This window comes from Mastigoproctus giganteus, chromosome 10, assembly GCF_048544385.1.
Source record: "Mastigoproctus giganteus isolate SK-2022 chromosome 10, ASM4854438v1, whole genome shotgun sequence".
NCBI classification, from domain to species: Eukaryota; Metazoa; Arthropoda; class Arachnida; order Uropygi; family Thelyphonidae; genus Mastigoproctus; species Mastigoproctus giganteus.
This window is the reverse complement of record NC_143584.1, coordinates 196,812,506-196,827,298: the sequence shown is the minus strand read 5'-3', so window position 1 is coordinate 196,827,298 and position 14,793 is coordinate 196,812,506. Positions and strand designations below refer to the sequence as shown.

At 37.3% G+C, this 14,793-nt stretch overlaps 1 protein-coding gene across 1 annotated transcript; it reads left to right on the top strand.

Moving 5' to 3' along the window:
- The first annotated feature begins 256 nt into the window (after nucleotides 1-256).
- LOC150079733 (uncharacterized) lies at nucleotides 257-7,763 on the top strand. The gene is given in 2 exon segments (XM_090383201.1): nucleotides 257-624; nucleotides 6,254-7,763. Coding segments are annotated over 2 exon segments (1,878 nt in total).
- Nucleotides 7,764-14,793: the final 7,030 nt, after the last annotated feature.

Here is a 14,793-nt window from a genome sequence, read left to right as displayed (position 1 = left end):
CGTAACACTTGTGGTAAGAAGATCAAATGAACAAGGGAACTTGAATCGCATTTGCGTCTTCAAAACAAGGAGAGATATTTCATTTGCCAAAATTGTTGGAAGAAGTTTTCATGCAACGCATCTGAGAGAATATTATCAGGAGAAATATTTCAGCTGTTCAATCTCTGATAAAAAAGAAAATTCACAGCGATTGGAAGACATAACAGTACTCTCCTGTTTACTTGATTGAGAAACTTTCAACTGTCTAACTTGTGGTATGCACTTCTGCCGAAAGAGATATAACAAAAAAACATCTCAGTTAACACTAGGGAAAAATATTTCGCTCATCCAAGCTGTAAAAAGACTTCAGAGAGGGAAAGAAATGCTTACAAACCAACTCAATGATATTAATGAAAAAGGTTTCATTTGTCAAACTTGCCAGAAGACGTTCTCACGGAGAGGACAACTTGCAACACATCTCATTATTCGTAGTGGAGAAAAACCTTTCAGCTGTCCTACCTGTCAGAAGTTCTCGAACACAGCAGACCTCAAAACCCATCGCGGAGTTCATACTGGAGAAAAACCTTTCAGCTGTCCAACCATTGAGAAGAAATTCTCAAGGAGAGGATATCTCAAAACCCATGTGTTAGTAAGTGGGTTTTAGAAGTGTAGTTTTGATTTCTTGTTTTGTGTTCCTCTTTATAAATACCACTAAAGATGGAAACTATGTGCAAGGACTGTAGGGACTTTCAGGCGTACATCGATGAAGTAAGCAACTATTGATTTCAAAGTCCAGGACGGCTCTGGGGTAAGTCTTACACCAGCCTCAGGGCGGAATGCAAAAAAAAAATAAATAATATAATAATAATAAATGGCGGCTGGGGAATCGTTTTCAGTACGAAGGAATAGCATATATAAATGCTTTCAAGAACTCTTTAAAATAAAATATGCGATAAAATTTTTATCCTACTTGTTGGAATAGCGATGTACTATGTACTTGTGCTACAATAGCTGCATATTAAACTTTTTTTTACTGAACCGTGCAAAAGAAACTCTGATGATTTTCAAATGTCGAGTGAATACTGTTCAATCAAAATTAGAGCAGCAATCCAGAGAGAATGCCTGAGTTGAACAATTAGGTGATATTGATGGAAACTTGAACTTTTTTGTTTTCTTTTTGATAACTGGTTCTTCTAATTCATTTAACAAGTTGGGGGCGAGATTCTTGATTTTAATAAAAACTATTAATTAAAGAAACAAATATTAAACACCCAGTCAGTTAATTACTACTTTCTTCACCAATTAATCTAAAGAGCCACCAGCTGTTTTTCGTATCCCTGAGTGTTTATGTCGTGTGTGTCCCTCCCTCATTCGTAAACTGGTGTTTTAAACACAGGCCATCTACATTTTTTCCTCAAGTAACGTCCATTACAGAGTTTGTTCTTTTGTGCCAGTCAGCTTTAAAACACATCTGATATATCTTCTGGTGTTCATATTTACATAGATTTAGATTTCTAACTCCCAGAATATCAAGTGTTGGAGACGATTTCCTTGATTTTTATAAAAAGAGTTAAACGACAGCACGAAATTTAAAGTACACTACTGCTATTTAGAGATATGCAAAGATATTGCTGAGATAGTATTTTTCCTTCCAGATATATATTGAGCTTTGTCGAGAAATGCGAGCGGGGGGTCACAAATACCTGGTGGGGGAATTTATATGTATTTATTTTTGAAAAGGAAGGCCACTATTTGATGAGAATAGTATTTTCTTCTACACACCACGTTATTCAGTTCAACGACAGCTCTCAGTCACATATCATTGTTCTCTTAGCATCGTTTTAAAAATTTCAGTGTTTTGTAATAGAAACGTTTATTGCTGTTTTTATTAAATTCAAGATTAAGTTAATGGTGAAGATTCACCACAAATGATACAGTCTTTACTAACTTGTAGGCCTATATACAATTTATAGCAGGTGAACACTGATAAAATAGAAGGATCATACAACAATGATAAAAAAAAAAAAAACACCCAAGAATTCCGGACCATTTAGAGATGCGTCTAGATGGCCCAGAGGTCCCAATATGTGGCAGTTGAACACATCTCCCGTCACTATCGACCGTCCACCTGCCTGAACAGTTCATTGTTAACATGACAGGTGCAGAGTTTCGCGCTGTTCGTTTCCTCAGTTTCCTCCACATACGCGTCCTCCTGCCCCCTCGAATTAACTGGGAACAGGACTCGTCGGACCAGGGGATCCGCTTCCAAGGTGCAGTGCTTCCAAGGTGCAGTCCCCTTTCACCCAGTTAAGATGTATCGTCCTGTGTCGTGGTTTTAGCAATGGGATTCTGGTGGCACAGCAGCTCCCATAACGTATAGCAACTAATGATCATCAGAATGTCTTGGTGGAGACGTTTCTGGTACCGACCCTGTTGAAGTTGGCGTTGTTTTCGAACAGAGATAGTGCATTTTCTGTACCACCTCCACGATTGAGCGATCAACGTCAGTCAGCCGCTATCATCCCTCTTTCGAAGTCGGTTAACTCACTAGGTTTATCAATATTAACATTGAATTACCGTCTACGTGAATGAATTGTACCTATATACTTTGTAAGCAGCATGTTCGTCCACTAGTGAGAGGGGTGACAACGTTGTGTTAGCCAGGAACCAGATATTCCATAAATTCTGTCCTTTTAGGGTATTATGGTGAAACAGAGACAAGCAATATCAAACAAGTAACCAGCGGCAATATTTAGTAAAATATTGAGGGAATGTTTTCCTGGTAATCCACTTGAATAGGCATATCCTCAGACGACACATTGAATGGCAAAATCTATCGTCTGTTGTGGCTTATCAGGTACAGCTCTCTATCTATCCAAATGGCACAAATGCGTTCCAGCAGAATAATCCGCAGTGCCGTTGCCAAAACTGCTCGAGTTTTTTTTTTTTTTTTTCCGAGCACGAAAGTGACTTCCAGATGCTACGGTCGCTGACAGATATGAATCCGATTGAACATTTCCAGGATTGGGTTTATTGGCAAATTTAGAATTTGAATTTGCCAGCAGCTTAGCGAGTTTGTGGGGTGGGTACCAGTGGAAAGAGGAAGATATTACCGCTATTATAAAGGCAGCCATGATGTTTTTAATGCAGATTTAATAAACCTAGCTTTGTTAATCTATTGGCTATTTGTGTATATTTATGAACATTTGAATAATAATCATCAAATCCTTTATACCATGGTGAGTCAAGTAACAACTAGATTTGTTTATTTCAAAAAAGTGGTTTTTGTTATTTATCTGTTCTGTGATTCTTGCAAAATTATCTGATCGTTGCAAAACTTATTACTGTTAGCACCATTGCTTGACTCTATCCATCTCACCATTGTGATGACTCCTGCTAAATCCTTCTTGAGTCTCTAAAATTATGAATATCGCAGAAAGAGTCACGAGATGTTTTCTTCTGCCAATGGTCTTTATCCCGTTTAAAAGCAAGTTTTCATTTAAACATTAACTTTCCAATTAGCATCTCAGGATGTCATCGATAATACTTGATATAAATTGGGACAAGGAACCCTCTTTCATCTTTCATAGTGAAAGTTTCAGTTTAATACGTCTTGTCTCTTAGTGAATCCAGAATATCAAGAATTGTTATTATTTTTTTTTTTTTTCAGAGACTGCATTATACGCAGAATATCTTCGAATTTCTCTTATGAAATCGAAATCTTGTTGTGTTTGTCTTTTCTTTTTATTTTAATTATTTTGTTCTTCTTCTGGGAAGAGTAAGGCCTGACTCCTAAGTTGATATCAAAACGTAGCCCACACTAATAATGCCCTGACAGGCCACAAAATACTTTGGGTTAATGAATTCATTTAAGAGATTTTATTGTAACCTGCCTGAAGTCATTGGTAAGATCACATCTGTATTTTAATAAGTATAAACAGCACCTTGAATCTACACAGCAGGTGTAGATTCAAGAGAGAACTATGTATTTCTTGGTTATCAGTTTATTATTGTAGTTGCATGAGTACAGATCACGTTATGAAAACGTTGAAACAAATTTGAACGAAATTTCTTTTAAATATCTAAAAAATAATGTATTGTGTTATCCATTTTAAAAGTAACGCAAAGAATTTTCACTCAGTAGCCAAAATATTAGAAACCTTTTGCATTTCCTCTCATATGACCAAATGTTTCTCATTATCTGGTCAATACTGTAAGATTTCCTGGAGTTCCTTACTCAATCCAGTCATTAGCAAGACAGGATCTTTCAATTTTCAGAAAGCTGTTCTTGGAACGCGATTTGCAGGAGTGGAATTTTCGAAAAAGTAAATCACTAGTGTGTTAGAAGAAGTTATGTCTAAAGCGTGCAAAAATTGGAAGAAAAAAGGAAAATGCAGTTCTAAAATGAAGGAATACAGCGGAAAGTCGATATTTTAAGGATGCGGCCACAGAAGTTTAATACCAATTGTGCATCGCAATAGAATCTAGTTGGTTGCGAATTACTGAAAAATTCAATTTGGGCAAAGAAATGCCGATTCCCAATGAACTATGCACAGGAATTTGAGAAATGTAAGATTTTTTAGTTTTGCGCTCACACAAAAGCTCATGCTATATTTAAAAATTGAAAAAAATAAATAAATAAAAATAATTGAGCAGTGCCACCAATGCCAAGACTGAACTGTCGAATAGTAAAAAAAAAGATCGTGTGGTATAACGATCAAAAATCAAACGTTTTTTTGAACGACTGTTAGTGTGAAACGATGGCGTGAGTCTCGTATATCCGAGCATCCAGACTTAATTGCCCACCACTGAAAGAATGGAGATAGCCTATATTCGTTATATTCTGTTTCTTCGAACTGGGCAAGTCATACCCTTAAAAGTTCAGATGGTCAGGTTACTTGAAATAAATATCTTTTTTTTTTCTTTTTTTTTTTTTTATCGTATCTGACGAACTTCATCCTGTATTGCTTCACTTTTAACATTATTGCGATGAATTGTTTTAGTGCAATACCTACGTTTTAGTGCAATACCTAATGCACACCTACGCACATTGCAAAGTTTTTATAACTGAATAGTCCGAGGAACATTATCGGTATTTTAAACATCTATTCTGGCTGCTTCATTTTTCAGATCTGAATCCAATTGAGGATGTCTAGAATTGTTAGAATGGGCATCTCAACTTCGCAGTATTATGTCAACCACAGTACAGCAGCTGACAAATATCCTCATGGAAGAATAGGCAAGTCTGCTGATAGATGTCCACAATCATTTAGTGCAATATTTAGCACAAGGTTTACGGACATTATTTCGAGAAAAATGTGACTCTACCTAGGTATTGTATAAAGGTATTCAAAACTTTTGGACACTGAGTATATATTTGATTACTGAACATGGTATTTTTGACTTTTTACCGTTTATTTTAGGGAACATGTGACATATAAATAGAAAACAGAGTAAAGGTGAGCGTTCTTAATGGAATGAAATAAATATCATAAGAACTTGAACCACTACTGAATTATCAGTTTTAAAGGATTCAGTTGGAAAATATTTAAAACATTGAAAATTTCTGATAATCGAAAAACTCGATATAATTTGAAATGGCAAACCGGAAACTACATGCTTCGAATCTGCTTTGCTAATTCAAACAAGGTTTGTATGAAGATTTTTCCTGCACATTGGCACAACTGCAGAACTTAACAGGAAAAATAAATGAAATATTGTGCGTAGTATCAAACAGGAATATTGCACAAAAGAAATAAGAAACTTTATAGTACATACTACCATCAGATTATAATTAAATTACTTCATAATTATTGTGATCGGAAAAAAAGGCATTAACAAATCAAATACAGACCCTAAGGAAAATGTTTCATTTATGAGCTTACGTGGAAGAAAATCTCGTAGTTCACATAATACATTCATGAGATTTTCACCTGAGCAACAAGTGCTTAGTAATTCTCAGTAAGAGGAAGCCTTAAAAGTTATCTCAAATGTCACTTTGCAGAGAAACACTTTAGGTGTCCAAATCCTGTGAAATATTACTCACTTGCAAACAAGATACCATAGCATATTTCAAAATTCAGAGTGGGAAAAAACGGTTTGGCTCTTCAACCAATAAGTTTTCACCCAGAAAAATGCCTGAAAAATCACCTGAGGATGTATTTCAGAAGAAACCGTTCATCTGCCCAACCGGGGAGGGAACTTTGCAAAAGGCAGGTAAACTCAGAAAACATTTCAGGATTTATAATGGAGAAAAACCTTTCAGTTGTCCAAGCTGTGAGAAGAAGTTCTCACATGAAAACAGCCTGCAATATCATCTCAAAATTCATTCTGGAGAAAAACCTTTCACGTGTCCAACATGTCACAAGAAGTTCTCCAAGTCAGCGAGTCTCAGATGCCATATCAGAATTCATACTGGAGTCAAACCTTTCAGCTGTCCAATCTGTGAAAAAAAGTTCTCATGTAAATGGATCTTGCAATGTCACCTAAGAATTCATACCGGAGAAAAACCTTTCACGTGTGCAACATGTCAGAAGAAGTTCTCCCAGTCAGCGGGCCTCAGAGCCCATGTCAGAATTCATACTGGAGAAAAGCCTTTCAGCTGTCCAAACTGTGACAAGAAGTTCTCAAGTAAACTTACCCTGCAAAAGTATATCAGAATTCATACTGGAGAAAAACCTTTCAACTGTCCAACATGTCAGAAAAAGTTCTCAGATAAAAGCAGCTTGAACGGTCATCTCACAATTCATAGTGGAGAAAAACCTTTCATCTGTCCAACCTGTGAGAAGCAGTTCTCAAGGAGTGGATACCTCCAAAACCATCTCAAAATTCATTCTGGAGAAAAGCGTTTCTGCTGTCCAACCTGTGAGAAGAAGTTCTCAAGGAGAGAACACCTCAAAACCCATCTAAGAGTTCATACTGGAGATAAACCTTTCAGTTGTCCCACCTGTGAGAAGAAGTTCTCACAGAGAGGAAACCTCACAAAACACCTCAGAATTCACACCGGAGAAAAAGCGTTCAGCTGTCCGACCTGTGAGAAAAAGTTCACAGATAGCGGAGACCTCACAAAACACCGCAGACTTCATTCTGGAGAAAAACCTTTTAGCTGTCCAATCTGTGAGAAGAAGTTTTCAAAGAAACACAACCTCACAGTACACCTCGTTATTCATAGTGGAGAAAAGGCTTTCAGCTGTCCAAACTGTGAGAAGAAGTTCGGAAGGCGACAAGAACTGAAAACCCATTGCAGAGTTCATACTGGAGAAAAACCTTTCAACTGTCCAACTTGTGGAAAGAGCTTCCCTTACAGATCCACCTTAAAAACGCACCTCAGATTTCATGGCACAGAAAAAGCTTTCATCTGCAATGTCTGTGAGAAAAAGTTCTCAACGAGAATAGGATTCCAAACCCATCTGAGAATTCATACTGGAGAAAAACCTTTTTGTTGCCCAACCTGTGAGAAGAAGTTCTGAAGAAGAAAACACCTCCAAGCCCATCTCAGGGTTCATACTGGAGAAAAGCCTTTCAGCTGTCCAACCTGTCGGCAGAAGTTCTCACTGAAAATTGACCTCCAACGCCACCTTAGAATTCATACAGGAGAAAAACCTTTCAGCTGTCCAACCTGTGAGAAAAAGTTCTCAGTGAGGGTATATCTCCAAACCCATCTCAGAGTTCATACTGGAGAAAAACCGTTTAGTTGCCCATCCTGTGAGAAGAAGTTCTCTCAGAGTGGAAACCTTGCAAAGCATCTCAGAATTCATAGTGGAAAAAAACTTTCGAACCAGTGAGAGTAAATTCTCACAGAGAGACGATCTTGTAGCACACCTCAGTAGACAAAATCTTTCAGCTCCACAACCTGTAATAGTTCGTGTGGACAGCAGAACTACAAAACCATCTCAGAATTCATACTGGAGAAAATGCTTTCAGCTCTCCAACCTGTAAGAATTTCTCAAAGAGAGGAATGCTCACAACACACCACAGAATGCATAGTCGAATCAAGCCTTTCTTCTGTCAAAAGAAATTCTAAGACAGAGAGAAAGAGAACGCCTCCGAACCCATTTCAGAGTTAAGACTTCCGAAAACCCTTCAGCTGTCCAGCATATAAAAATTTCTCACATTGAGGACACCTTACAACACAGCTCGCAAATTATAGTGGTGTAAACCTTTCTGCTATCCTATCTCTGAGAAGTTCACACCCAATGATTCTTAATGAATAAACACATTTCTGCTGTCCAACCTGCGAGAATTTGTCACAGACAATAATACAAAAACCAACTCAGATATTGGAGAACAACCTTTCAGCTGCATAAACTTTGAGTTCTCACTCACACGATACCTTAAAATCCATCTCACAATTGATATTGTAAAATTCTTTCAGCTGCACAACCTGTGAGAAAACATTTTTCAAGAATAGGTCTACTCCAAAGCATCTCATAATTGATACCGCAAAAAACCCGTTCAGCTGAAAAACCTGTAATACGTCCTCATGGAGACAGCCTCAAAGCCTACTCAGAATTCCTATTGAAGAAAAATTGTTTCCGCCGTCTAACAATTCAGAACTACTCATTGATTAAAATCCTCAAATACATTTTGAGGGTTGATAATGGAGAAAAAAAAAGCCTTTCATTTGTCTAATCTGTGTAAAAAAAGTTCTCAAAGAAAGGCACTTCAAAAATAATCTGAGAATACTTAATTATGAGAAATATCTTAGATATTTAACCTGTCCTAGTATGTTTCCTCAAAAAGAAAGTTTGATAAGGCATTTCCACGTTCATTCTGAGCAAAACGTTTCAGCTATACAATCTATGAGAAGATGATTTCAGATTGAGGAAAACTCAAAAACCATCAGTGTTTGAGAAAACTCAAAAACCAGTAGCCTTTTAGCTATTGGTTTTCAAGTCACACGTGTTAACACGTTTATGCAAAGAAATGGTGACATCTTTGTACATATCGATAATAAAATTTCAAATATGAAGCGTTCATTAAAAGAAACAATTTCTGTAGCAATTCTTAATTATCAGATCCTGCAGTTCTGAACCTTGTGAAAAAATTGCATGGAAAATAAATCTAAGAACCCATGTGTGGATTCATAATGAGAAAATCCCTTTCATCTATCCAATTTTTCATAAATTTTTTTTCAAAAAATGGACCTGTCGTAAGAGATCTTTCAGTTTATACTGGAGAATACCATTCATCGTTACGTCCAGTGGAGAGGGCTGAGAAATATATCTGAAGCGATCGCAGTGTGCATACAAGAGAGAAATCGTCCACTTGGTATTCATTGCTAAGAAGAACAGAAAGGATACTCATAAAAACAGCACATCATGCGTTCGAAGGAGAAACGTTATAGCTTTTGGAACAGGTAAGAATTCCTTAGAAAAAACGATCACTTTAGATTTTCTACCAGTTGAAATTGTATGATTAAAATTCTTATGCGTGTAAGATCTGAATGACAATGAAATCCATTGGGAAAATGAATGTATGAACCAGAGCTGTTGTGCTCAATACGTTCTAGTTCTACGTTGATATCAATCTTTATAAAAGAATAAGAGAAGTTTACCTCAATACCTCTCCAGAAATTAAAACGAAAACAATTAAAAATCCAAAATCTTACCTTACAGTAAGAAATCATTAAAAATCAAATGAACACAATTAAAAATCAGTTTCACGCAATTGAGAATTAAGAAAAAAATTAATTTAAGGAGGAAATTGTAAAACGATATTCCTTCCTGAAGCTAACGTTTTTCGACCGTATGTTGCGATCACAGGAATTAAAATTACCGAATAGAGGTGAGCATGGAACTTAAATAGGATTGATTTGTCTTCGCGCATGCGCGTAAAAGACCACGAATCGAAGATGAGATTTGGCCGGTGAACATTAACAGAATTTTCGTGTAATTTAATTTCTACGCTTTCTGCAATTAATAGTCGCGTGTAATTACGTTGAAGAGTAAGTATTTTGGCCTCCTTAAAAAAAAAAAAAATGTTTTTCGTTAATGGCGTGAAAGTCTAATTGCGATACTGCTGAACGAGAAGTACGAACTTAATGTTTGCTCTATTCTTAAAGATCCACAAATAATCCCTATTTATGTTCGATGTTCCACAACCCTGGTTTGCAATTCTCATCCCTGTGATCGCTACACACCGTTGAAAAAAGCCTTGTCAGCTTCAGAAGGGAATATCGTTTTGCAATTTTTTCGATAAATTAATTTTTTCCTTAATTTTTAATTGTTTTCATTTGATTTTTAATTATTTCTTACGGTAACATAACATTTTCGATTTTTTTAACTCTTTTCGTTTATATTCCCATAGAGTATCATATGGCAGTGTTCTACGTATTGCTTTTATGTTTTCTATAAATATATATTGGCGGCAGTGGCGGATTTAGCACTTGAGAGGCTCCAGGCGCAATTCAATTTTGAGTCTCCCCCACTCTAAATATTTTCGGTATCACTACAGTGTGCATTCTACGCGTACGTTTGTACTATAGCACGCGCTCTAGATTTGGTATTGCGGTTTTAATCATTTTGGTTGCGCAATTCTTTCATACAAATTTTATTAATTGGGAATTAAAAAATTAATTCCCAATTATCACTTGCTATAAATGTCACGCCTCGTCAGACAATTCAGTTTTGATAAATACATAAACAATACATAAGATATTACATATACTTACTTGATAACAAAACAAAAATACTCCCACACTAAAACTCCAACCACACCAAACTCTAGTAATTTGTAACAGATTCGTGAATAAAATGCTAGTTCCGAAAGCTATCAAAAAAGACGATGCTTCGTTACATGTGAGACAGCGCAGTACTGATTTCAGAGGCTTTAAAAGACTACTGCGCTTGCTTATTGGTTCCCATTTAGTTGCGAATAGTTTTGAACTGCCACCGCGAACAAATCTAATATCGTTTCTTGAGCAATATCGTCACAGGGTTCTTCACTCGTGGAATTATCTCCACTAGGAAAAAACTGAAAGTATTTAATTTAAGCATTAATGATAATATGTATTCAAATTCAGATTCACTTAGTTCGCATAGATATTTCATATAATATGTAGGGATATTCGCATAAGAGTTTACTAACTTCTCATCTTAAATTATAGTTTTATTCAGTAACGGTAATAAAAATGAGTGTAAAAATTTAAAATGAAAAATTTTTTTTGGGACCTGCAATTTGAGGTCCCCTCGATTTAAGAGGCCATAGGAGCGCGACTCGAGCGCCTGTGCGCAAATCCGCCACTGCTGCCTACACCAAAGCTCGCAACAATCGTAAGACAATTATTAATCAGTCTAAACTGAGAGTTTGAACAGGCCAAGTGTAGAAAACTTGCTTCTTGCCCTAAAGGTAGAGAAACATTCTGGTCTGTTGCCAAAGCTATTGGCCGCAACTTTTGCCCATCTCAGCACCACTTCTGTCAAAACCAGGTGGTTCTGTTGTCACTTCAGCCAAGAATAAATCTGACCTGCTAGCCTCCTATTTTTCTTCCAACTCATGTATTAATGATCTTGGTAAAACACCTCCCACCGTTCCCAACACGATCCACTGAATGCCTCCTGTGATATTCTGTCAAAAGGATATCAGAAGGACTTTGACGAATCTTGATGCTACGAAAGCTCCAGGTGCTGATGGTATTTCTCCACTTGTTCTCAAAACCTGTGCTCCTGAAATTACTCGTATTCTTTGCCGCCTTGTTTCACTTTCTTATTCCAAAGGTGTTTTTCCTTCTGCTTGGAAATTTGCTCATATCCAGCCGGTTCCTAAAAAGGGTGACAAATCCCTCCCATCCAATTATCGTCCCATTGCAATTACTTCTACTCTTTCTAAAGTAATGGAGAAATCAATTAACCGCCAAGTCTTAAACTACCTAGAAACCTTCCGTCTGATCAACGATCGCCAGTATGGATTCCGTCAGTGTCGATCCACTGGTGATATTCTGACTTATGTTACCAATTTATGGACTAATTCAATGGAAAGGTTCGGTGAAACACAAGTAGTTGCTCTTGACATCTCAAAGGCTTTTGATCGTGTTTGGAATAAAGGTCTTCTAAATAGGCTTCCATGTTATGGTTTTCCAACTGTTTTCTGTAATTGGTTATCCAGTTTTCTCTCTGTTCACTCACTAAGGATGATGGTAGATGATTATCTGTCTTATAACTTCTCCACTAATGCCGGTGTCCCCGAAGTTCAGTTCTTTCCCCCACTCTTTTCCTCTTGTGTATTAATGACCTTCTTCCATTGACTGGAAATCCTATCCATAGTTTTGCTGATGATAGCACATTGCATTCCACTTTCCATTTTGAGAAACCTTGTCCTGCTCAATCAGCTTCAACTTCTCGAAAATCTGCTACCAATTCCTTAAATTCCGATCTCCTGGTAATTCTGCAGTGGGGTAAAGACAACTTAGTTGATTTTAATGCTTCTAAAATTAGTCTTGTCTTATATCTCTCAAAAAGGATTCTTCTGCTCCTATGCTTATCTTTAGTGACACTCTGATTTCTAGGCAAAATGATATATCTCTTTTGGGGATTACCCTGGCTTTTAATCTCTCTTGGCACAAGCAAATTACATATATTGCTTCCTATTTTCTCATTCGCTCTCGCCGTTACTTTTCTTCGAAACTGCTGTTAACCCTGTACAAATCGCAAATCCGCCCTACCATGGAATATTGTTCCCACATCTTGGGTGGTGCTCCCAAAACCTCCCTCAGGCTTCTTGATTCCATTCAGAAAAGTTTTCAGTTAGATTAATTAATGATTCATCTCTAACAGAGTCTTTCCACTCGCTTTTCGACAGTCTTTCTGTTTCTGCCTCTTCTACAGATATTTCCAAGGGCACTGTTCTTCTGAATTGGCTTCTATAATTCCTGCTCTCTCTTTCAAAACAGTCCGAACACGTGCCGCCACCAGCCATCGTCCATTTACTGGCCAACTTCAAACTCACAGAGCCAATTTTTCATCTTCCTCGTTTATTCATTCAACTGCCGTTTTCTGGAACAACCTTCCTTCTTTCGTATTTCCTGAAAATTAAAGTCTACAGAAGTTCAAGTCCAATGTCAACAAATATCTGCTTTCGTCTTCTCAACCTTCAACCCAAGCACGGTTCTAATACGTCTGATGCTTGGGGTTTGCATAAAAAAAAAAATCCATCAGGGGAAAAGTTTTATGGTTTCAAAAAGTTGACAGTGGTGGTCTCGGACAATTTTTTATTGCTATACAGTGGGACCCACCGATGATTTTACCAACAGTAAATTCGAAATGTGAAGTTTTCAAAGAATTATCTTGATTAATCTTGGAAACTAGTAGTCTTTTCATACCAACTAAGAAATACTCTTCTAGGTTTAGGTCTAAATGGAGGTCAGAAAAACTAATGAGACTCATGGCAGACAAGTCCCCCAAGCTTCGGCGATGACCCCATTGTTGTTTCTTGTATTTATCACTGATGTTGAATATATACCAGGACGAATGCCCAAGTTTACAGAAGATACAAAGTTTGTAAGGGTTGTTAATGACAGTAGACCACTGGAATAGGATCAGGAAAAGTTGAGCAAATGTGCTGAAAAGCGGCAACTGAAGTGTAACTTTTAAAAATGCGAAGTACTAAATATGTGTAGCAGTTACCCCAGAGAAAGGTACTAACTGTGCGGTAGTACACTTGGGATAATGGAGAATGAAAAACACCTGGAGATTTTTGTTAAGTCAGGTATGAAGTTTTCAGGGCAGTGCAAGCAGTTTGCCAGAATACCTCTTGGAGACTTGTATATGATATACAGGAATTTTGCTAACAGGGATAATGAGGTAATTATTCCGGTCTGGATGCCTTATTTTAGGAAGGATTTAGAGCTGCTGTATCGAGAAAACAGAACAGCCAGGAGATTGATGAGGAATGAGAGCGTCCTTGGACTCAGGGGAAGTTCCCACGGACTGGAGATGTGCAAATGTATGCCCAATTCACAAAGGGGGATCGAAGGGTGACACGAGTAATTGCAGACCAGTTAGTTTAACTTCTGTTCCTGGTAAAATAATGGAGTCACTGGTTAAAGATGCATTGCAGGATCATCTAGACAAGACTGCAGCAATAATTAAGACACAGCATGGGTTTGTTAAGGGAAAGTCTTGTGTGACAAATTTGATAGGATATTATGATGTGGTTACAAAGGAACTGGATGCAAAAAATAATTTTGATATCATATATTTGGATTTCAGGAAATCTTTTGACACTGTTGCGCATGAAAGACTATTGTACCAATTGGAGCAGAATGGTATTAAGGGTAAGTTGCTTCAATGGATAAAAAGGATGGTTGAGTGGGAGAAGACAGAGGGTGGTAATCAATGGGTGCTGCTCTTCGTGGACTAATGTTATTAGTGGAGTCCCACAGGGTTCGGTGTTAGGTCCACTGTTGTTTTGTATATTTATCAATGATATTGATGAAGGTATATCAAGCTTAATATTGAAGTTTGCAGATGATACAAAGGTTGGCAGGGTTGTTAATGACAGTAATGGCAGTGTGCTACTACAACAGGATCTGGATAATTTCAGTAAATGGGCTAAGAAGTGGCAACTGAAGTTTAACCTTGACAAATGCAAAATACTGCATATGGGTAGAAGTAACCCCAGAGAAACGTACCAGCTGTGTGGTACTACACTTAAGGTGGTAGAAAATCAAAAAGACCTGGGAGTAATTGTGCAGTCAGATATGAAGTTCTCTGAGCAATGCAGACAGGCTGCCAGGGCAGGTCATGGGGTTTAGTCAATGATATATAGGAATTTTGCTAGTAGGGAAAAGGAGGTGATTATCCCTCTGTATAAGGC